Below are 27,218 nucleotides of genomic sequence, written 5' to 3'. Positions count from 1 at the left end.
GTATATGCTTATTTAGATTACTTCTCTACAGGGAGTATTGACTAGAAAAAGATTTTTTTACATTGCTCGAGTTAGACTTTATTACCTGACTAGGGCAGGCCAGCTTTAACACAGTTGCATCTTAGCGTAAGAATAATAAGCTGATCAAAACAATAACAACAACTTGCATTTACGTAGCGCCTTTAATGTAGTAAAACGCCCCAAGGCGCTTCACAGGAGCGATTTTCAAACAAAATTTGACACCGAACCACGTAAGGAGATATTAGGACAGGCGACCAAAAGCTTGGTCAAAGAGGTAGGTTTTAAAGAGAGTCTTAAAGGAGGAGAGAGAAGTAGCGAGGCGGAGAGCTTTAGGGAGAAAACTCCAGAGCTTAGGGCCTAGGCAGCTGAAGGCACGGCCGCCAATGGTGGAGGGATGAAAATCGGGGATGTGCAAGAGGCCAGAATTGGAAAAGCGCAGAGATCTCGGAGGGTTGTAGGGCTGGAGGAGGTTACAGAGATAGGGAGAGGGAGGGAGGGAAATATAACATGTGCAATGCTAACACAATGGAACAAAGGCTTCATTTAATTCTGGGTTCATTTATTTGGGCTCCAATGTGCTCTGCATTCAATCGTGGAGCAGCAGACAGCCCCTTTACAGCTATTTGGAAAGGCGATCAGGACATGAGTACTCCCCTCATTATTACATAGCACATTGCATATTACCTGCACCTTATAAAACAGAGCATTCTCTGACTTACCCCGAGCAATGCCATAGGAGATCTACTAGTGCAATAAATAAAATGACCAAAACTGACAGTTCCATAACTGAACCATGGATCATATGTAAATCTAGCATTTACACAAATAATTAGGCAAAGTTGTTAACCTTTAGTTTGGATATAATAAATGAACCCGTGGCAGCACAGTTCTCAACCACGGGCAATTATGCAAATTTGGCAATTTTTTTGTTGCTTTTGAAATCTGTGTCTTGCTCTCCATCTACAATGCAAGAGGTAACGTAGCATCAAATAGACCTAACTATGATTTTACATCGGTCCAGCTTTTATTGACGGGGAAAGTTTACCTTTGTACCTGTATTTTCTTTAAATTAACAGAAGGAATAGTGACTGCATTTATCAGCATCCAAACTTTGCCACGTTGTGGTAAAATGCAGCCTTGATTTCTCATACACCGAGTGCCTGATCTCAGCTACGTCGCAGTGTGAGGAAGCTCAAAGTGGAGATCAGACACTTATCCGAACGGTTAGCTCCGGAGTGGCAGCAGGTGATCAAGAAAGCCAACGGAATGTTGGCTTTTATTGCTAGGGGGATAGAATATAAAAACAAGGAGGTATTGCTGCAGTTATATAAGGTATTGGTGAGACCGCACCTGGAATACTGCATACAGTTTTGGTCTCCATACTTAAGAAAAGACATACTTGCTCTCGAGGCAGTACAAAGAAGGTTCACTCGGTTAATCCTGGGGATGAGGGGGCGGACATATGAGGAGAGGTTGAGTAGATTGGGACTCTACTCATTGGAGTTCAGAAGAATGAGAGGCGATCTTATTGAAACATATAAGATTGTGAAGGGTCTTGATCGGGTGGATGCAGTAAGGATGTTCCCAAAGATGGGTGAAACTAGAACTAGGGGGCATAATCTTAGAATAAGGGGCTGCTCTTTCAAAACTGAGATGAGGAGAAACTTCTTCACTCAGAGGGTGGTAGGTCTGTGGAATTTGCTGCCCCAGGAAGCTGTGGAAGCTACATCATTAGATAAATTTAAAACAGAAATAGACAGTTTCCTAGAAGTAAAGGGAATTAGGGGTTATGGGGAGCGGGCAGGAAATTGGACATGAAGCTGAGTTCGGATCGGTCAATGCCCTATGGGTGGCGGAGAGGGCCCAGGGGCTATGTGGCCGGGTCCTGCTCCGACTTCTTGTGTTCTTTAGATTTGTGGTTGGGATCAGATCAGCCATGATCTTATTGAATGGCGGAGCAGGCTCGAGGGGCCGATTGGCCTACTCCTGCTCCAATTTCTTATGTTCTTATGTTCTTATTAGCAGAGACCTGGAACTAGGCCTCCTGCTGGTCCTCTTTGTTGGGAACAGTATGTGCTACAAGAGAACTTCAGGGGATAAAAACATTTTAAAACCAAGGTGATACAAAATAAGTTGGAAAAATACCTTTCAATAGTTGACCCAAAAAATAATTCTCAACCATGTAGGGAATGAAAAGAATATATGCGTCTAATATTGCATTTTCTTGGCATTAGGAGTCCTCGTGCTTCTCTCTGCAAGGCTTTCTGGATAGAATGTCCTGTCGTCATTTTATACAACATTATGCAGAAGGTATTGCTGAGAAATAATGATAATAATGATCGATGCCAAATGCTGATGGATAGCTGGACATCATAGAGTGCGCAGCAACCCCGTGATGTCATCCAATCTAGAATATATTTGGAGGAGGGGAAGGGACGGAGCTTTGCAGGGAGCTGGGGGAGGCTGCAGCTTTCCTTTCATAGCGGGACATTTTCAAAGATTCTGACAGTTGGCACATATTTAATGAATTCCACGACGCACCCAACAATTTTTTACAATTGGCTCTATCTCTAAAGGCCACATTGTCCTCTTTACTACATGATGTGGTGTATGGAGTAAACGCACATGCATCTCATTTAACTGTCACAGTTACACAGTCAAGTATAGTACAATAAAGTGTTAAATATGTTCTTTACAAGTGTGGGCTATTCCAGATAGTGATGACGATGATGATGATGATTGAGTGTCTGGTGCCTGGAACATGTCATAATGTCCTCTACATACGAGCTAAGTGTAGCAGCAAACCTAATAAGCACAACGCATGGCTCTATCACTTTCCAAATAGAGTATCGATTTTGCTGTGCGGGATGCTGGCACAGCATGTTGCTACAGTGATGCCCTCTGCCACAGACCAGTAGAACATTGGTTCGCTTCTGTGATTTCTCCCACATGGGGAGCTTTCAGCAGCAGCTGGGTCATCAAGGCAATGCACCAAGAACAGGCACAATCAGAGGGCAAGTCAATCCAATGCTGTCATGCACCTCTGAGCAGGCTGGTATTGACTGATGAGGGGGCGGGGAGCGAGGCCTGCTTTCTTGCTGTGGCGACTAAGGTTGCAATACACATTGAGGTTTTATAATAACACACGCTGCAAATAAATATATCAGTTACCACTGTGCATTGTTATATCCCTCAACCACTTTTATTATGAGATTGTATTCATTGAAATGTTACGGGGCAAATACACTCTAAAATATATGTTGGCACCTTAAAATAAACAGGAGGGCGTCTGAAATGAAGGACGAGATCAGAAACAGTGATGGTCCACCTTAAAAAACCTTTGGGATGAAATTGTGCTACATGAGGTTGACATATATAAACTGATATTACTTAGCATGATTTCCCCCCTGTTGTTTACAGAACTGTTATATTCACACTGTAGTCGAATTTTTCATGATTAAGAATACTGTTTCATATGGCAGCAAATCGTCAATTATGGATTTGACCGACCTTCATTTGTTAAAGGGATGCTGCCTTCAAGAAAAGATGTTTGGCAAACCTAATTTTTATGGTTCAAGAGGGGAAATAGTTGTGCATCATTACTGTCATGGCAACAACATGCAACAAATCACATCATGAGCTTTTCATCTGGTTTACTGTGAGTAACGCCACAGCTGATTGGCTCACCTTTACATATCTGTAAGAAACGAGAAAGGTCACTGCAGTATCGATAAGAATGATTGTGGTCACATATACATCCAGAATAAAGAGGCCGTGTTCTCCTTCAACGTCAAATTAACTTATAGCTCCATAAAAAGTTAGTTATGAGGATAGTGCATTAAATATATCCATGTTAAATATATGCATTGTACAGAAATGTTGGGTGTTGTTTCTTTACAAATTTAATTTTAAGGTGTTGCACAGAGACACAATGCACAGGGACAGAAACATGCTGTGTCACCTGCTGACAGCATGTAGTTTTGTACCCTTCATTCAACCATCCTGTCGTAGGAGTCGAATCAGTGAAGCCAGATAGCTTCCTGCAGAGGATTGAGGGAAAGTCCAAGAATGAGCCATCCAGGCTGCCCTTTTTTGCACCCCATTAGTATGGGAATAGCATTAGTTGGAAACAGGTCACAAGCCTGACAAGGGAATCATACAGGAACCATGGGCAGGGCGAGCCAAATAGGGGGTGATGGGAAAAAGTTAAAGTAACTTAAAATTCAGCTTATAACTACATCTTCTCCGATAGCTCAATTGATAAGTGACCAGTGTGAAGCTAAGCCACACAGATCAGAAAGGTTCCAAGTTTGATCTCCGCAGGGGTAATTCTCCTCCAATTCTGGCCTCTTGCGCATCCCTGATTTTCATCGCTCCGCCTTTGACGGCTATGCCACAATAACACAAAACTTGGAAGTGTAGCAAACAGTGAGGAGGATAGTGATTGTCTTCAAGAGGATATAGACAGGCTGGTGGAATGGGCGTACACGTGGCAGATGAAATTTAATGCAGAAAAATGCGAAGTGAAACATTTCAGTAAGAAGAACGAGGAGAGGCAATATAAACTAAAGGGTACAATTCTAAAGGGGGTGCAGGAACAGAGAGATCTGGGGGTATATGTGCACAAATCATTGAAAGTGGCAGGGCAGGTTGAGAAAGTGGTTAAAAAAGCACACGGGATATTGGGCTTCATAAATGGAGGCATAGAGTACAATAGCAAGCAAATCTTAATGAAGTTTTATAAAACACTGGTTCGACCAGAACTGGAGCATTGTGTCCAATTCTGGGCACCATACTTTAGGAAAGATGTGAAGGCCTTAGAGTGGGTGCAGAAAAGATTTATTAGAATGATTCCAGGAATGAAGGACTTTAGTTACGTGGATTGACTGGAGAAGCTGGGGTTGTTATCCTTGAAACAGAGAAGATTGAGAAGAGATTTGATAGAGGTATTCAAAATCATGAAGGGTCTAGACAGAATAGATAGAGAGAAACTGTTCCCATTGGTGGAAGGGTCAAGAACTAGAGGACATAGATTGAAGGTGATTGGCAAAAGAACCAAAGGTGAAATGAGGAAAAACTTTTTCACGCAGCGAGTGATTGTGATCTGGAATGCACTGCCAGGGAGGGTGGTGGAGGCAGATTCAACCGTGGCTTTCAAAAGGGAATTGGATAAGTACTTGAAAAGGAAAAATTTGCAGGGCTACGGGGATAGGGCGGGGGAGTCGGACTAGCATGATTGCTCTTGTGTAGAGCCGGCATGGACTCGATGGGCCGAATGGCCTCCTTCCGTGCTGTAACTTTTCTATGATTCTATGCCTTCAGCTGCCTAGGCCTTAAGCTGTGGAATTCCCTCCCTAAACCTCTCCGCCTCTCTACCTCTCTCTCCTTTAAGACGCAACCCCTTTGACCAAGCTTTTGGTCACCTGTCCAATATCCTTGTGTTAAATTTTGTCTGATTATGCTCCTGTGAAGCGTCTTGGGACATTTTGCTACGTTGAAGGCATTATAATAAATGCAAATTGTTGTGGTTGTTATAATTGTACTGGGTGTTACAACTACCCTCAGTAACTCTGTATCAGGGACGGGAAAAATTCAGCCTGATCGCTAACTAGTGACTTCTGCTGGAAAGTCTGTGTGTTAGTGTTGTCTGCTCTGCTGTGATATCCTCTACTGTTGAATAACTGCCAGCACTTGCTGCCTGAGCTCACATATTAAGAATGGATGTTTGGGTGAGGCAGTGGCTACCAGTTTCCACTGATCTGTACTCCAGCATGTATCAAGTCCTTCAGGAAAGGGGGGAGGAAATTGATGTAGAGAAAGAAGGAAACAAAAGATGCAACTTAATTATTTATGCTTCCTTATTAAATATGCTGACTGTTGTCTGTTATATTTTGACATAGCTCAGTTGCTTGACCACTGTGGCAAGGACAGCATATGCAGTGTAGAAAATTAAGTGGATCTGGCTCTTTTTCTTCTCCGTCTAATGACAGGACTACAGCCTCTTCAAGTCTATTTAGGCCACTCCTGACTTGTTTGGGTTACATCAATCCTGCTTCTGTTTTTACACTCTGGTGGTTTGTTCTCTTTCACAGGATGACTCCTGGGGAAAGCAGTACTCCTATGCGCTGTTCAAAGCAATGAGTCACATGCTGTGCATTGGATATGGACAGCAGGCACCGGTTGGCATGTCTGACGTCTGGCTGACCATGCTCAGTATGATAGTAGGAGCTACCTGCTATGCCATGTTCATCGGGCATGCCACAGCTCTCATCCAATCATTGGACTCTTCTCGGAGGCAGTATCAAGAGAAGGTAAGGACATATAAACATGTTGCTTCATTTGTGTCTTAAGTGATGAGGTGCTGTTGCAGGGATCTCTTGATAATATTGAATGGCTAGACACTGGTGGTGAACCAGTACACCTGATACTAAAGCTGTCAGTTTTATTTTGCGGACATATTCTTAATTCAGGAACACGCAATATTGTAGTGAATAATATATACCTGAGAGTGAATACAAGGCTGTAATTTAATCGGGGGTTCCATTCTTGTCCTAAGCTGCGAGAATGTTTAGGTGTGTCACCTGAACTCAGAGATTGTATTGCTGTTTTTAAATTGCTCCAAGTTAACATAACACCGTTAATTCAATGGAAGGATGCCATCGTTTGATTTTGGGTTAATTTATTTGTGCTCCAATATGCTCTGCGTTGTTGATGTAAGGTGGTGGTCACCTGAAGGTTTAATGATTACAATGAAGGTTTACTAAGAAATAATATTCAGTTAATTTCATGGAGAATTCTATGGCTGGTGTATATATAAAACACTATTTTTGTCTTAGCAATAAGCAGATAAACAAGGCATCAAGAAATATATTTCCAGTATTGAAATCAGTGCTATTAACATTGTCACTAACAATTACAACAACAACTTGCATTTATATATTACCTTTAATGTTAAAAAAAGGTACAGTGGGGAAAAAATAGGAATGGATCTCAAGCTATAGAAGGAGACTTAGCGGAAGTGACCAACTGTTTTGTCAAAGAGACGAGTTTTGAGAAAAATTTTAAAGGCAGGGAGAGAATGGAGAGGAGGAGGGGTATAGGGAGGGGTCTAGGACTGAGGCGCTGAAGGCTTGTCCACCGATGGAGGGATGAAGGGAGGGAGGGATGGGTAGTGGAAGAAGATGTGAGGCCGAGCAGGTTGAAGAGGTAGGGTAGCGCAAAGCCATGAAAGGAATTGAAGATGAGGACGAGGATTTTAATTCAGCGCTTTGGGGAACAGACAGCTAGTGTAAGTAAGCAAGGTGGTGGGTGAGCTGGACTTTGTGTGGGAAAGGTAGAGCTTTGGACAAGTTTGAATTTATGAAGGGTAAAGGATAGGAGGATGGCTACAAGGTGAAATGGATTCTAAAGATAACAAGAAGATTCTAACATCTTACAAGACTTTCTTCAACTTTTAAAACAGGAAATTGGTCCAGAAACAGGGGCAATATTTGGAAATTTTTTTCCTAGTGCTTCCTCTACTTTGTTAGCAGCCTCTGAAATTATTGTGTTTGCTTTTAAATGAGTCTTTCCCCCCACCCCGACTCCAACCCCCAATTTTCGTCTTTTTGCTTGCTTCCCCTCCCAAAGTTATTGGCTTATGCTGGAGCCTGTCCCCACAGATACTGGTTGCCTTCCAGTACTTTGCTCAAGTGACCAATCTCCCACGTGTGAGCCTAGATAACAAGCTATTCAACAAGGTAGCATCGCATCTAGGGTTGACCTTGTCCTCAGCCATCTGGGCTTGAAATCTCGCAGAGAAGCTGACGCCTAAAAATATGAGCAATATCAGTGTAAATGTGATTTGTAAGCTTTGACCACAGCAGCCTCATTGCAGGTATCGCGATTAGATTCTCTGCTTTTATTATTTAGCATGACAACTAATGCAACGTAGCTGTAGGTGAGCAGTGCTGATATTACATCTTGTCACAGTGGTTTTAAGCAGCAAAGCAAATGCTCCCTTTGTGCTGTCACAGACTGCAGTCGCTAACTGTTTGAACAGTTGACAAGATTTCCAAGTCGGTGACCTTGCCACATGCCAAGCACCAGTCGGTCATTGCACAAGCCGGCCAGCTCTATTCACCTCTGCTAGGAAAGAGGTTTCAGCAAAGCTGCTGACAGAATCCTCATCGTCGCTCACAGCCAGAGAGAGATGGCACCTCTTTGATGAGTGAAAATTAAACCGTTTCAAATTCTTCTACTTAGTTTTCGATTAGGTCTAACAGCAAACTAAAAAGAAAAGAAACAAAATGCAAAAATGTAGCATCAAATACCATAATAATGTTGATAGCTTAGGAATTACCCAACTAACACAGCAGAAATAACAGCTGCTGGAAATCATGGGTAAGATGGGTATAGAGGGATATGGGCCAAGTGCAGGAAATTGGAACTAGCTTCGTGGTATAAACTGGGCGACATGGACATGTTGGGCCAAAGGGCCTGTTTCCATGTTGTTACTTCTATGATTCTATGATTCTATCTGAAATACAAATGAGAAAATTCTGGATTTGCATAGCTGGTCAATTGACACGAGAAAGGGTGATAGATTTACATTGAGGTTCATCAATCTGGCATGGTCAGAAAGGAGAGGTGCCTTTATAGGGTTATTGGGTATCTCCTGACTTGTCCACATCAGTCCTGCAAAAGAGGCTTGATGGTGCTGGTTCTGCAGAGGAAGTCATACATTAACCTGTCTTTCCCTTTCGAACGGTGATTCACCTGCTGCACATTTCCAGCATTTTCTGCTTTTATTTCACTTGGAAATTTGCTCACCCTTTCTACCCATCTGAACCATTTTGATAGACCAAGAGGGCAAGAAGAAAAGTTGTCCATCCAACACTCTATCTGAGATTATGGTATACCTCAATCACAAAATGTTATGGTTCTCTTTCTAATGCTGAAATTATACAAACCACTCCATTTATAATACGTATGTTGCTTGTAATACAGATTTTTTTTACAGATTCCAAAGACTTTGAGAGCATACTGTACATACGTTTAAACAATGTCTGACTTGAATAGTCTATCATGCAACTATAACACAATCTTGGTGTTCAAATTCACTGTCTGAACCTCACTTCCATGTTTTGTGACATGTAGTTATATACAATTTGAATAGAGGGTGTCTCTCCTGCCTTATTGCTTGACATTAAGAGTTACATAATTTGGTCATAAGGTGGCCTATTCATACCCAAATCATATGAACTTCAGACTGGGCTGGGAGCTGATCCAAAGCTGCCTGACCTTATAAAAACACATTACCAGTCCAAAATTGTTGCACAGTTCTGGTCTCCATATTACAAAAAGGATATAGAGGCACTGGAGAAGGTGCAAAAAAGATTCACAAGGATGACACCAGAACTAAGAGGTCATAACTATCAGGAAAGACTAAACAGACTGGGGCTTTTTTCTCTAGCAAAGAGAAGGCTGAGGGGTGACCTAATAGAGGACTTTAAAATTATGAAGGAGATTGATAGGGTGGACGTAGAGAAGATGTTTCCCCTTGAGGAGACCAAAACCAGGGGTCATAAATATAAGATAGTCAATAATAAATCCAACAAAGAATTCAGGAGAAACTTCTTTACTCAGAGAGTGGTTAGAATGTGGAATTTGCTACCACAAGGAGTAGTTGAGGTGAACAGCACAGATGCATTTAAGGGGGAGCTAGATAAGTACATGAGGGAGAAAGGAATAGAAGGATATGCTGATAGGGTTAGATGAAGTAGGGAGGGAGGAGGCTCGTGTGGAGCAAAAACACCGACACAAACAAGTTGGGCCGAAACAGTTCACTCAACCTCACTTGACAAAAAAGCAGCCTGCAGAGAAGTTGCAAGGTTTCTGGCAAGATTACATAGAACTTACAGCACAGAAATAGATCATTCAGCCCAACTGGCTGGTGTCGGCGTTTATGCTCCACACGAGCCTCCTACAGCCCTAATTCATCTCACCCTATCAGCATATCCTTCTCCCTCATGCACTTATTTAACTTCCCCTTAAATGCATCTATGATACCAGTAACATTTATGCTTATTACTGATAGCTCACCAGCTACATTACCTGTGAGAGTGTGTCTATTTTATTACATTTGTACATTGGTTGTAGGGTGACAGATTATTGACTTGCTTTGGGACCAAGGGTGGATCACAGGCATAAAAGGCTTTGTACAATCTATCCAAGGTAATAAAATAACACCTCAGTCAGTATGGATTTTCATTTCAGACTTTTTGAGCAGGTAAGTGATCTGAGTTTTTTAAAAGTTTTGTTTTGCGCAATGTGTGTTTCCTATAGCTGCTCTTTACGGGTGGATTCTGCATTCCCAGTGGAAAGCAGAGCTCTCAGGAAGCACAGCCATGGAGGACGTGGGCAACAACCCACGATTTTCCATCTGTTCATATAAGTGGGCAGATGAAGGAGGACCCCAATTACCTGCATCGCGCTCCTTGTGAGCATGCTTCCCTGCTGGGTGTGCAGAATCGGCCAGTATATCTCAGAAAGTGAGGTTCTTTAACGAAAATGAAAGAAAGTTTCTTTTACTGTGCAATTAGTGATCTGCCAACAACATCATCATGCACAGTACTTTTCAAAGTTGCAAAGTCCCACAATTTTGTTAGCGGGTTGTTAATAATGGCAAGAAACAGATATTCTCTCATTTTGTTTTAAAAGATGCTTTGAGCCCAAGGTGATTAGGTCACAAACCAGCTTGTGACAATAACCTTCTTCAATCACTGAAGACAACAGGAGTACACGGGCAGAAATGTTTCTGCTCAGAGCAAGATACAACCTTTCCACCCTCTTGTATTCCCATTATTAGTTAATTAAACCCCTAATAATCTACTCTGATATCATTTACCATAATTCATAATTATCCTGAAAAGGAGGCTGGGGTAACTCTGAATTCAAAAATATCATGAGGCCAGATCAATATAATAGGATATTTTAAGTTCCTTTTTCCAAAACTTTGCTAACCATAGTAACAGCGTTAAATTAACCCGAAAAGTAACTTAATTGAAGTTTTCAAGGTTATGAAGGGGATGACGAAAGTGATCCATGGATATGGTTCACTATGGTGAAGGGTTCAAACCCCGGGGGACACAAGTTTAAAAATTAAGAGTAAGAAGAGAAGTCAGGTGAACTTTTTTCACCCAGAAGATAATAGATGAGTGGAATTACCAGAGATGGTCGATGGTGCAAACAACAGAAATGGCCTCAAGAGGCAATTCAATTAATTTCTGGGAAGAGAAGGGACTGAAGGAAGGTGAGTAAATGGATTAGGTATCTTCTTTTGTGCGAATTTTTAGTACTCATCAAGGAGAGAGATGCCAGCACTGGAGATTGCAACAGCTTTTCATTACTTGCACTAAGTACCAGCGCTGAATTTTTCCAAGGTGGATAAAAAGCGTAGGTTAGATGCAAAATAAAGCTCCCAACAATATGTTTTAACTCAAACTCAAAGAACCCGCTACTGCAGCAGTGTGACATTTGCATTTCTGATGCAACCTATCCTTGTGGAAGTGGGGGACCTTTGACTGAGATTAATAATTTAAAGTGGGCCCATTTGAACTGGGTTGAGACCGTCTAACCATGTTTCACATGGGACCCTTGCAGCCAGCAGATAAAGAACCTTTTCAACCCATCAGTCTGGCCAATTTTCAAACCTTACGAATTATGGACCCTTCATATTGGTTACCAGTGCAAAGTCCTCTATGTTTTTATAGCAGTCAAGAATTAGTGGTGAAGTGAAAGCTTTTCGGTAAATTAGATGGGATCACTGGTGGGTTAAGCTTGTTAACTTGAACACTTCCTGTAACCATGAATTGTAACAGGTACAAGCAAAGGATGAATTTATCTTGATTCTTTACTAGGAGACAGTTCCATGGGTACAGTTACCTTCTGGTACCCCACCCAAGTGTCGTTATTCATTTGAGCCTTCACTGGTTATTCCACTACAGTGGCATCACAGCTTGCCCTCGATTCTATCCTCACATCCTGCGCACACTTCAAACAGGCATTGCTGGATCGCGATCAGGAACAGAAATTCAAGACAACTTTCCCTTCCTTATTAGGGGCAGCGGTCACTTGTACCAGCCTCACCACTGCCCAGGCTGAGATCAGTTAACTCCAGCACAGACTGGGGATTGATCCTTGAATCATGCTAGTCTATATGACTCAGCTAGTCACTGAATAATCAGAGGACCCACATTGTACTAATTCATTAATTTATGATGCCAGTTCTTTATTGGAATTGTCAATTTTTAAAAAATCTTTTACAGAAGTAATCTTCCAAAGAAAGGCTACACTTACAGATAAACAACAATTAAGCATTATTTTATGTTATTCTCTCAAATAGAGGAGCAACTTAGTCAGTCTTTCTGGCTTGTACTCCAGCATTATTGTTAATCCATCTGAATTTGTCGTTTGACAAATCATCGATTCTCTTCTTCACTTGCCTTCCACCCTCTCTCAGTGTGATACTTATGCTGGTAATATGTTTAATGGACCATTCTGAAAGTACTGGAATCATAATGCATTACCTGACAGTCTTAGATTACTGGGGACAAACTGATTGGGGAAGATTTTGACAGGAATGAACCACCCTTTTTATTTTTTATTTAAACCAACATTTAATTTTCTCTTCCGTATCTGTATTAATTTGGCTATATAAGCAGATTTAAAGGGCTAATGATTTTTTTACAAAGTAGTAGATCAGGTAACCAAAATCTATGTATGGATATATCTATAAAACCTTTAAATTAGCACTGTTTTCAAAATGGTGCTTAATCAGCCTCACTCTCTGTGAATCGGACTAACTAAAGCAAGGATGAACTTGAGATCTCAAAGACAGGTAACATTCTGATTATACGCGTGCAACGTTGATGAAAGAGTTTCCTTGTCTTCAATTCCCTTCATCTGTGAAAATCCAGTTTTGTTACTTGGAGAGCCTGTATTCAGATGTAAAAAGCTAATACTTCTTGATTTACTATCTGTAAAAATTTACTACTGTAAAAATCTCCAGCAAATAACAATGCAATTATACTGCAGTTCTCGCAGCGATGTGAAGTGTATTTGTGTTTGCATAAATGTGAAAATTGCAGTATAACTTGGGTCAGTGATCTGACTTCCGTGCGCACTAAAGCAAGAGATCCAAGATCACCTCCAGTAACAGGGATCGTGCCACATGTCCTTTTGCACTAGGTGCAAAATAACTCCGGCCTGAAGTAAAGCTGCATTTAACCCAGTACCCAGCCTATATATTGGAACTTTATAAACTCACCTTTCAATATTTCTAATGCTAGGAGAATTCAGGCACACCCACATGCACTTTCTTAACACGAAAAGTTAGCCACTGATCAGAAGGAGGCTGCCACTAAAACACTTTGTCCCCTCTGTCCCACTCTGCCCAGCCCTCTATGTTCGCTGACGTAAACTGGCTCTCTTTCCTGCAGATTTAAAGTCCTCAACCTCATCTACAAAACCCCCCATTGTCTCATCCCACCCTACCTCTGCAACCTTCTCTAGCTTTAAGCCCCTCCAATGGCCTCCAATCCTCTCTGCACTTCTCTCCCTCTCTTCCAATTTGGTAAGGAAGCCTTCAGATGTCTCAGCCCTACTGCCTGGAACACCCTTCCTAAATACCTCTACCTCACTACCTCCCTACCTTGAAAAGGTTTCTCAAAACCCAACTTTGCAACCAAGCCTTCTGTTACCTCTCCCAACCCTTCCATCTTGTCTCAGCATCTGCTACTTTTCTCCTCCGAGTAGCACCTTGATAGGCTTTTTATAAAAGATGTGGTTGCTGCAGTTGTCTGAAGATTGACATGGTCACATCATAGACCTTTGCTGTGATTTGCCAGCGTCAAGTAGAGGAGCCCAAGTGCTGTATAAATTATAGTAATCCTAGTCTCCGCAACTCACTCATGCCCAGATTTAATGGGCAGATTTTCCACTTGTGCGCTGCCCCAATTTCCAGCCGACCATTTTAATAGGCGGGAAATCATAAGCTGGGACAGGAGAAGAGAACCTCGCCTGATAACTCGAACAGCACACTATGGGGTAAAGATGAAGAGGGAGTGGAAGACTATCAAAGAACGGCAACCAAGGTAATTCCAGGATTCAGATTGTTGAGTTATAAAGAAAAGAAGCTAACTCTACACTCACTGGAAGAAAAGTATTAAGGAGGGGCTATGATCCAAGCTTTTATGATAATGAAGAGAATCAACAATGGTCGATATGGAGGTACATTATGTATAAAATCAGGACAGAAGAACCAAAGAACATGGTCAGACGCAAAAGTAATCACAAACTGAATTTAATGTTAGGAATCATATCTTCATATTTAAGCCTAGATTTCCTGTCTGACATTAATATATTTAAAATAAATGGGTTACTTTCGGTATTAAAATAATGTCGATTGGAAAATCTTGGCTTTAGTCATTGACTTTTGGAGCAGAATGTCACTTAGTGCAAAAAATAAGAAGTTGCCTGAAAATTTTAATAGTGAATCAGAGCCAATGCATAGGTTGTATATTTATATATACAAATATAGATTCTGGTTACCTGATTTATTACTTTGTAAAAAAATCATTCGCCCTTTAAATCTGCTGATATAGCTATATTAATATAGATACAGAAGAGTAAAATTAAATGTTGATTTCAATAAAAAATAAAAAGGGTGGTTCATTCCTGTCAAAATCTTCCCCAATCAGTTTGTCCCCAGTAATCTAAGACTGTCAGGTAATGCGTTATGATGCCAGTACTTTCAGAATGGTCCATTAAACATATTACCAGCATAAGTATCACACTGAGAGAGGGTGGAAGGCAAGTGAAGAAGAGAATCGATGATTTGTCAAACGACAAATTCAGATGGATTAACAATAATGCTGGAGCACAAGCCAGAAAGACTGACTAACTTGTTCCTCTTTGAGAAAATAATATAAAATAATGCTTAATTGCTGTTTACCTGTAAATAAAGCCTTTCTTTGGAAGATTACTTCTGTTAACAGATAATTGAATCAGATCAATTCCCAATTCAGCAGAGAGAAGAGATATATTTGTTTGGGATAGAAAAAAGATGAATGGAAAAATAATGATCAGACTCCATCTTGAAAGAAGACCAGGATATGAAACAAACTGGATGGACTGAATGGCCTTTTCTCACTCCCAGAGCTCTGTACCGCCATTGGACCCCAAAACATAAAGGCTTCACGGTAACTCAATGAAGAGCATTAAAAGGAGCTTTTCATATTTTACGCATAATCTAAGCTGCCACTTCAATGCAATACTGAGGGACCGCTGCACTTTCACGGGTGCCATCTTTCAGATGAAAGGTTAAACCGAGGTCCCATCTGCTGGTAAAGGAGACAGTGGCGTTGTCTAAAGAAGTTCTCCCGGCACCCTGGCCAACATTCCTCCCTCAACTAACACCAACAAAACAGATTAGCTGGTCAATCATTCATCTGCTGTTTATGGGATCTTGCTGTGTGCAAATTAGCAGTCGCGATTTCCTGCATAACAGTGAGCACACTTCAAGAGTAATGTATTGGTTATAAAGTGTGCGGGCGTGAAAGGTGCTATATAACAAATTCAAAAGTAAATAAGAAAACCACCTTAAGATGAAAGGAGCAACAATAGTTAAGTATTAATTAATAGAACAATACATAATAAATATTCACAGTTGAGCAACCTTGTAAAGCAGAAGGAATTTTCTTTCTTGTTGATCTTTATAATTAGCCTCACAAGTAAAACCCAGAAGCTGTTTTTCTCCGTACATCAATTAAAGGGAAAAAAATGCAAACTCCCAAGCAGTCTTACTCTTAGAAATAACATAACATCAAGCTGTGTGATGAATATGCAAAGGCCTCTTTCTATATGACTGAAAATCGCATGTATTAAGAGAAACCTTCTGCATCCTCCATATAGCTTAAAGGTATCGAGGCTTTTAAGTTGTTGTGAATTTCAAACCAGGTTTAAGTTGTTGTGAATTTCAAACCAGGTTTAAGTTGTTGTGAATTTCAAACCAGGTTTTCTCCTATCATAGAATCATAGAATCTTACAGCACAGAAGGAGGCTATTCAGCCCATCGTGCCTGTGCCAACTCTCTGAAAAAGCTACCGTTTAGTCCCATTCCCCGCTCTTTCCCTGTAGCCCTGCACATTTTTCCTTTTTAAGTAAAGACCCAATTCCCTTTTGAAAGTTACTATTGATTCTGCTTCCACCTCCCTTTCAGGCAGTGTATTCCACATCATAACATGTTACATATTTACTGGTACATCTCCTGCAACATTGTTTATGGGTCATGTATGAGACTGGTCAAATCTTAGTGGACATACAGGCCTGGGGACAAGTAGGAGGACAGGACCCAGGCAAGGTGGGGAGCAAGCAACGGGCAAGTGGCAAAACCCTTCAGAAAGTGGGCGACCCAGAAATCAAGAGGCACAGAAGGCCAAAACTGTTAAGTGGGAGGTACGCAAGCAGCAGCTTAGGGCTGAAGTGATGCTCATATCCACCACCCTAAACATTCACTCCCTTCACCACCGGCGCACCGTGGCTGCAGTGTGTACCATCCACAGGATGCACTGCAGCAACTCGCCAAGGCTTCTTCGACAGCACCTCCCAAACCCGCGACCTCTACCACCTAGAAGGACAAGGGCAGCAGGCACATGGGAACAACACCGCCTGCACGTTCCCCTCCAAGTCACACACCATTCCGACTTGGAAATATATCGCCGTTCCTTCATCGTCGCTGGGTCAAAATCCTGGAACTCCCTTCCTAACAGCACTGTGGGAGAACAGTCACCACACGGACTGCAGCGGTTCAAGAAGGCAGCTCACCACCACCTTCTCAAGGGCAATTAGGGATGGGCAATAAATGCCGGCCTCGCCAGCGACGCCCACATCCCATGAACGAATACAAAAAAAGGTGGAGAGACTGCAAGGGAATCAGCTGCTTAAGGCATTGCTGAACTTATTGGCAGGCATTATGGAAGTATTTAGTACTTACCTCTTTGCTTTTGTATCTTTGCTGGGTTGGTTTTGGAGTTTCAAGCAGGAACTATCAGGGCAGCTGACTTATTTTTCGTAGTATTGCTTTTGTTGTTTTTGCAAAATGTGATTGGAGCCGATCAGAAAGAAGAAAAGCACCAATCAAAAATAGTAGGAACACTCAATCAACGGGAAAGCTCAGACATGATCTCAGGAACACAGAAAGTTTAATTATGTGGATTTTTCCTTCCCTTTCTGTCCCTCTCCACCACCTTGCTGGTGAGCGTCTTCACGGATGCTGCCCTCTCACTAGTAACACATCCACGTACATTCATCGTGCAGGAGGCCTAGACACTGAAGGGCCAATTTCTTGACACGTGTCTCTGGTGGGCAAGGCTCTAAGCTGGGAGTGAGCATTCGAAAAAAATCACCTCCTGGCTGTCAGCAGGCTATTTGACCATGGCCACATCACATGGACACATCAGAGCAAGGTTCCACCCCAGTCACAGCACCACTAAATAGCATTTATCCTAATGCGCACTCAAGTATCAATTTTTTTTGTAGTAGGTCAGAAAATATAATCCTCTCCCCACCCACTCACAGACTGTAGCGTTAGGTTTTGGAACCTCAATACCGAGTAGAGATAAGGACAGGGAAATTCTCCTTGTTATATTGTAACTTGCACGAACTGAAGGGTACAAATTTTTCAGCAAAGGCCTCCGCCTGTAAATGCTACTAAGTTCTCCTCAGTTGAGTTGCTGGTCCATCGCTTGCTATCCTCCATAGTTATATTTAGACCCCATAACGTAAGGATGAGCAGTTGCTGACAGTGTACATCTGGAAAGACGTGTATGTAGATATTTACCTGAAAGGATATAAATCACACTGTGGTATCAAATAAAATCCCTTTTTGGTCTTGTCATGCAAGAATGTCCAACTTTTCACGGCCCCTGAACCCCAGCAACCCAGCCCTCGAAAACCAGAAAACTCAGTCCTTTTGTGTTTATGTTTCGTTTTTTTTTTGCTAGCTTGTCCTGTCACCTATTTTCATCACTCCGCCATTGGCGGCCTAAGCTCTGGAATTCCCTCACTAAACCTCTTCGCCTCTCTACCTCTCTTCTTTTAAGATGTTCCTTAAAAGCTCCTTCTTTGTCCAAGCTTTTGGTCACCTGTCTTATGTGGCTTGGTGTCAAATTTTATTTGATAACGTTCCTGTGAAGCGGCTTGGGACACTTTACTACGTTAAAGGTGCGATATAAACGCAAGTTGTTGTTGTTGTTTGAATTTGGCGGGCCTGGAGATTTGGAAAGAGTTGGAATTCATGCTGTTGCCTCGATACTGGACAAATCCTAAATCAGAACCCCAATATCCCTTAGGACCAGCAACTTGAGATGATGCAAATTAATGAGTACATACGACACCGTGATGCCAACAGGGCCTGTGAATATAATAGCTTGGACGTTCCTGCCGTAGCTAACATGGTTACTATTAGGATTCCCACTAACACAGACACTGACAGTAAGATTTATGAGGGAAACTCTGCCTTTACATGCTTGATGTGGTTTACAGTTCCTGTGAAAGGGGAAAGCAGTGAGGCATGTTAGCCAATATTAAGATGATCTATGATCAAAATAGAAGCCTGCTATAATTACTTTTCCAACAAAGAAGGCAGAAGCTATTAATGGTGGCTCTAGTCACAACTGAAAACTCTTCACTCCCACCAACATTTAAAGAATTACCACTAAACTTGCCAAATTTTTTTGTGCAGCTGATTTGTTCTGAATGAAGTAATTCACCACATAAGTATTCAATCAGATCAAGTGCATTCATGTAAAAAAAATGATTTTGATAACCATTTACTTGAGTCATATCTTTTTTTCACATCAGTGGGTAAAGTCTGATTCTTTTAGCTGCTAAGTAAAATGCTATTATATTAATGCAGCCTTTCTCAGTTTCCCTTTTGATGATACCAGGGACTATTTTCTGTTCGGTAGGAACACGGATGACACAAGGTTGTTTTGCCTTAGGCTTCACTTTGCAAAAACTGCCCTTCATTACTTTGTATGTATCAGTGGACCTCCTGTGGCATTGCTCATGGCTTGTCAGAGGATAGAGTGGTACAGGATACAGTGGAGCTACAATGCCACCTAATGGTCACAATCTGCAACTACAGAATCACTAGAACTTGTTTACATAGTGAATATTCATTATAACTGATTATGTAGGCATTTTTAATGTTAAATGTTGACATGTAAAGCGTGACCAAAAATTGTGACAACAGGTAGTGATATTTTTGGACAGGAAATGCATACAAACAGAAGATTTTTAACATAATATATAGATATCAGGAGATTAACTGTGCTGATCCATATGACAAATGTCAGTTCTGATAAATGGAACATTTTTGGTATCCAGTATCAACATTGGTGTTTCTAGGCCAGATATAACATGGTCAGATGCAGAGTAAAGCTCTCCAATTTCTTCCCAAAAATTGTAATGATACATTAACTTTAGATGAACTTAGAGCAGTGTGATTTTTTTTTTACAATTCGTATGATATCACCCAGTGTAATTTCCAGTCTATATGAAGAAAGAAAGAGAAAAACTTGCATTTGTATATAGCCCCTCTCACATCCTCAGGGCATTCCAAAGTGCTTCACAGCCAATTAATTACTTTTTGAAGTGTAGTCACTGTTGTTCCACACCATTCACCTGAGGAAGGAGGAAGCCTCCGAAAGCTTGTGGAATTTAAAATAAATTTGTTGGACTATAACTTGGTGTTGTAAAATTGTTTACAGTTTTGTAGGCAAGCACAGCAGCCAACTTTCCCACAGCAAGGTCCCACAAATAGCAACGAGATAAATGACCAGTTAATCTATTCTGCTGGCGATGGTTGAGGGATTAATGTTGGCCAGGAATTCCCCTGCTCTTTATCAAATCGTGCGGTGAGGTCCTGAACAAGCAGACGAGGCCTCCATTTAAACATCTCATTGGAAAAGACGGCACAACTGACAGCGCAGCAGTCTTTTTCCCTCCTGCCCTGAAATGTCAGCCTGGATTATGTGCTCAAGCCCTGCAGTGGAGCATCAACCCACAGCTTTCTAACTCGGAGGGGACAGCGCTACAACTAAGCCAAGTTGACACGAGTCTCTAAAGAGGCAGTATGGGAAGGAGAAAAACTTAAAAACTGCACATTGTCTCCGTCACAGTAATATCACGCAACGCTGCAGCACTGATCTTTCTTGACACATGCTTGCTGCATTTGGCAACGTCATAAATGCATTTGTGAAGATTTCCTTTGTGAATATTTCCTTCATTCACTGCTTCCAGTTAAACCATAAACACAAAGATTGTGCTTTTGTGAGGAACATTGCCACCTTTATACTGGTGCCTGTCTAGGTTGGACTAGGAGATCAGCTTCGATGACCGTGCGCGTTATAAAATCCAGCTCCCCTTACCCCAGCGGTAGATTCGTAAGCCCAGTTTCTCATATGTCTTTGAATCTACCCCTCCCACCTCTTGGATAAGTCAATCGGATTTCGCACAGATGCAGGGAGCCAGCTCGTGGGCGTTGCTCGCCTAGAATCCGGCCTGGACAAGCACTGGTATAAAAGCAGCTTATGTCACTACACAAGGCGTCAGCTGTGGCTCAGTGGCAGCACCCTCGCCTCTCAGTCAGAACGTTATCAGTTCAAACCACACTCCAGAGTCTCAAGCACATAATCTAGGCTGACACTCCAATATAGTACTGAGGGAGCGCTGCACTGTCGGAGGTGCCGTCTTTCGGATGAGACATTAAACCGAGGCCCCGTCTGCCCTCTCAGGTGGGCATAAAAGATCCTGCTGCACTATTTGAAGAAGAGCTGGGGGGTTCTGGCCAATATTTATTCCTCAACCAACATCACTAAAGAGATTATCTGATCATTATCACATTGCTGTTTGTGGGATCTTGCTGTGCGCGAATTGGCTGCTGCGTTTCCTACATTACAACAGTGATTCCACTTCAAAACTACGTCAATGGCTGTAAAGTATCATGGGACGTCCCGAGGTTGTGAAAGGCACTGTATAAATACAACTCTTTCTTTCTTTTATTTGATAAGCTAAATTTTCTGCTTCAGCTCTCGTGGCACGGAGCTTCGCCTGGCTGGAGCGCATGTCGGGAATTCCGGTGCAGAGGCCGGTGGAGACGATTTGCGGCCTGCACCATTACTGAACGGAAAATCATGTGGGTTGCAAATTGGGTGCACCGACCTCCAGGCTTGCATTCCTGACAAGCGGTAACGATGCGTGAAGCTCTGTGCCAGCAGCGTTATATGGTTAAAATTTCCCCCAGAGTGACGAGAACTTGGAATGACACAGCACAGAAGGAGGCCGTTCGGCCCGTCGTGCCTGTGCCGGCTCTTTGAAAGAGCTATCCAATTAGTCCCACTCCCCTGCTCTTTCCCCATAGCCCTGCAATTCTTTTCTTTTTAAGGTATCTATTCACTATATATCTTGCTTCTTTGTCTGATTTATCGGAAAGAAATGAAAAGTTGAGAACGTTGCTTGAAAATGTGCAACTATAACATTTTCAGTTACTTCGTTACAGTACTTATCATGTATGCTGGATCAGTTGGTATGCCATAGACAGGAATTATAGTGGCATAATTGCTAATATTCCTCACCCTACCAAATTGGCAAACTAAATTTCATTAAAGATCATTTATTTTCAAAATATCTCCCGTCTATATCTTTAACAAAAAAAATCAAAACCTAAGTAGCTGTTTTCAATGTGTCTGGGAAGAGGGACTTGTGACTCTGTGTTACTACCGTACCTGCAGTCCGACCCAGTTTCCTAGGCAACAAGTGATACAGGGACAAACACAGCAGGCCTGCTATCATGTCTGTCACTGTATCTGACCTGGAGACAGCACAGCGGAAAGTATTACTGACTGAGTTAAAGGTTCCTTACACTAACTGTGCTTAAAACTGATTAAAATGCGATTGCTTTGCAGATGAGGCTAGGCAGCACCCTTTGTAACAATCTTTAGAAAAACAAAATACCCATGACATTAAATTTATGAGTAAAAGGCAGAGATTTATCAGGTTTAATCATTCATGCTTAATGCTCTGTCTAGACTGTCACTTGGAAACTGTAATGCTCTACATTTCCGATATGTTCTGGTTCTCAAATCACTCGGTGGCCTCACCTCATCTTACCGTAGGGACACCCTCCACTCCTCCAACACCCGGCTTCTCCTCACCCCTCAGACCCTCTACCAATGGCACTCAGCTCCTGCACCATTGGAATTCTCTACCGAGTTCCCTTTGCCTTGCCACCTCCCTCCCCGTTTTCAAAATTCTCCTCCTTGACTTCACTTGCTTATCCTAACCTTTACATTGCTCTCCCCTTTCTCCAGTGCTGAGTGTCCACTGTGTCCCATTCCTCCTTATTGTAACATGCTCTCAGGCATCTTGCTCATGTGCTGAATGCTGTATAAATGCAAGTAGCTGTCATTTACAATGGTCTGTAAACATTGTGAATGCCCCCAGGTTGGAAGGGTTTCTTCCAGATCGACACACACTGGTGGTCTAAACAACCCAATTTTGGTATTGTTCCAGTAGACTCTGGAGTTTTACTTGGAGCTGGTGTACTTGGTCACAGTCTTTGTCCCTTCCGACATGGCGTGTTTGGCCAGCTCCCCAGTCAGCAAAAGGCTCATGGCGGTCTGGATCTCCCGGGAGCTGATGGTTGAGCTCTTGCTGTAATGGACCAGAGGGGAAGCTTCACCTGCGCTGCGCTCAAAAAATATCGAACATGAGTTCATGATGCTCATGGCCTTGGAGGAGAGGCCTGTATCGAGGTGAACCTGCTTCATCACTTTGTAGATAGTAAATAGAGTAACTCTCCTTCCTCGACCTTCTCCTCTTCTTGCCGCTCTTTGCGGTGACTTTACTCACATTATTCTTGGTGCCCTTCTTGGTTGCTGGTTTCCTCTCCTCAGGCATCGTCACATTCACTTTCAGACACAGAAAAATCCCTTTCGTTGAGTTGAGGAGAAACATCCATTGGAGAGGTTGCATAAACAGGACATTGGGTGTGGTGCAGAAAATATCCATGGGGATAATTCCAACCTAACTCACCGGGTGGGAATCCCACGGGATCGGGTGGAACGCCGTTTTTACACCCTGTATTGACTTCAATGGAGAGTAAGATCGGGTGGGATGTGAAACCAGCATTGCACCGGATGCTCACCAGTTTCCCGACGGGCCTGTTAGGTTAAAATTGCCCCCCATGGTTTCTGATTTCTCCGTCCAACAGAGACTCTTTTCTCCAGTTTCCACATATCCCTTGAATCACTTCACCCTCTTTCTCTGCACACACTATGTGAATATTAACAATTGAACCCTTAATGTATTTGTGAGATATTCTTTTCTTTGCCCCGTTGGGGATAGTCCCCCGGCAATCGGGAAAGATCGCAGGTTGAAGGGCGGGTGGTCGGCAGATCGCGGGGCTGAAGGGTGGGGGGCGGCAGAAGGCTCAGGGTTGTAGGTTTGGAGGGAGGGGGTCGGCTGATCGCAGCAGCGAGGAAGGGCTGCGATCGGCTTAAGGTTTGCTTGGGGGGGCCGTGGGGAAGCACTCCTGCACCCCCTGCCTCGTTAGCAGCACTGGGGGAGCCTGATTTAAATATTATAATGAGGTGTCCCGTCTCTCGAGAGCGGGACACAGACACGGCTCGGAACCCACCGCCTTAAAAATGGCAGGTTGGGCTCGCATTTCACGATTATTCATTTTTAACCCACCCTTGACCCTCTCCCGCCTGTCGTGGGTTGTGAGGGGGGTTAATATCGAGCCCGATAACTCACCAATATGAATGGATTCTGACAAAATCTTAGAATGGTAATGCATGCAAACTAGCTCGAGAGGTCACGGCAGTGTCACAGTGTACAGCAGGCCAGTCTGCTGATAGTCCAGATGGTTGCAATTATGATATGAGTCTGCATTACATATCTTGGGAAAGGACAAGAGCGGTGAGTGCCTGGTGTTTAACAAAGTGTGTCACTCGTCACCATGAACTGCGAGTTCTTGCTTTGCTCAGGGTCTACTGTATATCGCAGTGCTGTCACACTCTTCAAGACACCAGCCGCTACACTACTAAAAGGATTGGCATCTCCAAACAAGATCTATAAAGGAAATAATTACAGGCACCTTCCAACAGCTGAGGCCCTGACACACAAAGACAAGGCTTTAAAGGAAGGTTAGTCTTGAAGGGCTTCTTAAAATAACAGTCCATGCATGGCTGCATTATTAGGCATATTATATGTAAAAAAAACTCTTGGACCTACAGAGACTCAATTTTAGGTAACTGAAAATTAATCCAACACAGCATTCTGGTTTATGCACCATAGTTTCCAATTAAAGATGATCGTATCACATTTCTGTTGGTTATCAGTTTGTTACAAGGTTCTGCGATTCTGTTGCAAACTAGAACATGCACTCCTACACCTTATTGAAACATACAAGATCCTGAGGGGACTAGAAGGGGTAGATGCTGAGAGGATGTTTCCCCTTGTGGGAGAGACTAGAACAAGGGGGCCACAGTTTAAAAATAAGGAGTCTCCCATTTAAGGCGGAGATGAGGAGAAATTTTTTCTCTCCGAGGGTCGTGGGTCTGTGGAACTCCCTTCCCCAGAGAGCGGTGGAGGCAGGGTCATTGAATATTTTTTAAGGCTGAGCTAGATAGATTCCTGATTAACAAGGGAGCCAAAGGTTACAGTAGGTAGACGGGAAAGTAGGGTTGAGGTCACAATCAGATCAGCCATGATCTTATCAAATGGCAGAGCAGGCTCGAGGGGCCGAATGGCCTACTCCTGCTCTTAATTCATATGTTCGTACCTGTGCTGTTTTACATGACATACAATCTTCCCTTCTGTTTTGTGCCCATATTGTATAATTTAGCTTAATTGAGCTGTACCATACGGTGTGGTACCACTGACAAGGATGAGTTTAGGACTCTTACCATCATTCTCCACAGATTGCCACTTTAATTTTATCTTGCATTATTGCCGCAGATTTACAGGGTAAGATAAACATTGCAGCCTGGAAATTCCGTGCTGGTTTCAATGTAATTTCAGCACATAATCTGGGCAAGTAACTTTTTTGGCAGCAAAAATGGGGCAGAAGCTATGGTGGACCTGCAGGAAGGGAGCCATACAAAAACAGTCATTGAGTCAAGCTAGCTGACAGTGAACTGACTGAGCCAAGCACTGATCCTTACTTACCTGCTGCGTCCCCAGCCTGCTGCTGCAATCTTCACCCAGAACTGGCTTTTTAAAGGCTACACTCTAACTTCCATGCGACCCAGCACAGATCTCCCTCGCTTTACGCCAATCGCTAAGCCAATGGCTATGCAAATGAGCTGACTCTGAAAATTCAGACGTAAATGCCTCTCCAGATCATCGGCCGGTTCAATTCGTTTTCCATTGGCAGAAAAGTGGTGCAACTCACTGCGTGGAATATCTAGATCAGTGTCTTGGTTAAATAAGGTGAGACATGCCCTGTGTGTGACTAACGTCAATCATTGCACTACGATTTACGTAAATGCAGCAAGCTGTGCCCTGTGACCTAGGTAAGTAGGTGAGCTATACAGCTATTCATGTTCATTAAGCCTCATACACTGGTGCACGCACGGCGTAACAGACCGCCAAGAGAGACCCATTATGCCCATTTTCCTGTCCAGCATGCCAGTTTGCGTATTGCGTGCATTTCCACTGGCATTTAAAACATGACCAGAGAGCGAAGTTAATTAAAATACTAAAATGCGGGTGGGATGACACCACGTCATTCTGCCCACTGTCTGTGGCAGCAGCAGACCTAATGTCACAGAGACAACATGTGAAGCCTTGAATAACCAATGCTGGATGGTTCTTCAGAAGCACCCCAATCACAGCGGGTTACGTTTCCATCGGTACGGCATGAAAGAAGTCCAGGGTGGCGAACAGACAGGCAGTATCTGCCAAGGTGCCACCTGGCACCTATCTGCTAGCGATTGTAGTGGACTTCAAGGCTCTAGGTCAACCGATAAGACAGATCAAAACTGCAGCTAACATGCAGCGTTGGGTCGGTGTAGCCAGTGACAGTAACAGTCAGGTGCTGCCTCCAACCTGTCTCCAACCTACATCCTGCCATTCCACAGTGCTGATCCTTGGGGATGATGCTGATACGTGGTGAATCTTCTGCATCTTCTGCAGCATCACCTCCATTTCAGCAGCCATCATTCTGCCTGAAGGTTCATCCCATGTGCTGATCACTCTTTGTGTGAAGAAGAACTTCCTGCCATCAGTCTTCCTTTTTATTAGTTTCCGACGTTACAACAGTGACTACACTTCAAAAGTAATTAATTGGCTGTAAAGAGTTTTGGGACATCCTGAGGTCATGAAAGGTGCTGTATAAATGCATGTTCTTTCTTTCTTTCTTTAGTGTGAACCTGTGTCCCCTTGTCCTACTGCAATTTAATTTAAAGTAATATTCTGGCTTTATCTTTTCCATTCCCTTGATCATCTTATATAAGATCGCCTCTCAAAGGCCTTCTATCCAGGCTGTCAAGTCTGAGTCTCTCATCATAGCTCAGACCCTCGACACTAAGGATGTTACACTACAGCAATTCAACCAGGACTCTGCAAACTCACAGCAGTTCAATTAGAAATAAAATGTAAGATTTCTCTTTATCCTGTGGTGTTACTTTTAAATGAAAAATAACAGATGTGATATTGAGAGAGTGGCAATCACCTTCCCAAGTGAAAAGCATGATTAATGTCTGAAGAGTGTGAAGGTTTCATCAATATTGCTGCCTGACTCAGGGATCAGGGGACAATTCATTGCTTTGGGTCACAAGTCTCTGCAGGCTGAACTCTGGGCTCCGTTTCAAAGGAAAGGGAGGAGGGGTTCCCCACTTTACTCACTGCTTCTGGCTGACATGATGGGCAAGTTAATATACCTGGCAACTCTCCTGCTTTTGGCACAAGCCTCAGGCATGGAATTGTGATCTTGCCCGACTCCCAACCTTTGGATTGCAAACACAAGTATGTAGATAATGCCCATTAAACCCAGCAGTTTACACACAAATCCCACAGCTAGGTGAACCATGAAGAGAGAAAGTAAGATCTCTGATACACGACCTGCAACTGAAAGCCTCGCTCCT

At 42.7% G+C, this 27,218-nt stretch overlaps 1 protein-coding gene across 1 annotated transcript in view; it reads left to right on the top strand.

The window, feature by feature from the left end:
• LOC137304598 (potassium/sodium hyperpolarization-activated cyclic nucleotide-gated channel 3-like) overlaps positions 1–27,218 on the top strand; it is a 202,802-nt gene that overhangs the window by 115,036 nt on the left and 60,548 nt on the right. The window contains exon 4 of the mRNA XM_067973240.1: positions 6,114–6,332. Coding sequence (XP_067829341.1) covers positions 6,114–6,332 — 219 coding nt within the window. The remainder of the gene's footprint in view (positions 1–6,113; positions 6,333–27,218) is intronic.

Source organism: Heptranchias perlo, chromosome 38 (assembly GCF_035084215.1).
Source record: "Heptranchias perlo isolate sHepPer1 chromosome 38, sHepPer1.hap1, whole genome shotgun sequence".
NCBI classification, from domain to species: Eukaryota; Metazoa; Chordata; class Chondrichthyes; order Hexanchiformes; family Hexanchidae; genus Heptranchias; species Heptranchias perlo.
Note: the sequence above shows the minus strand (reverse complement) of the source record. Positions and strands in the feature narration are given on the sequence as shown.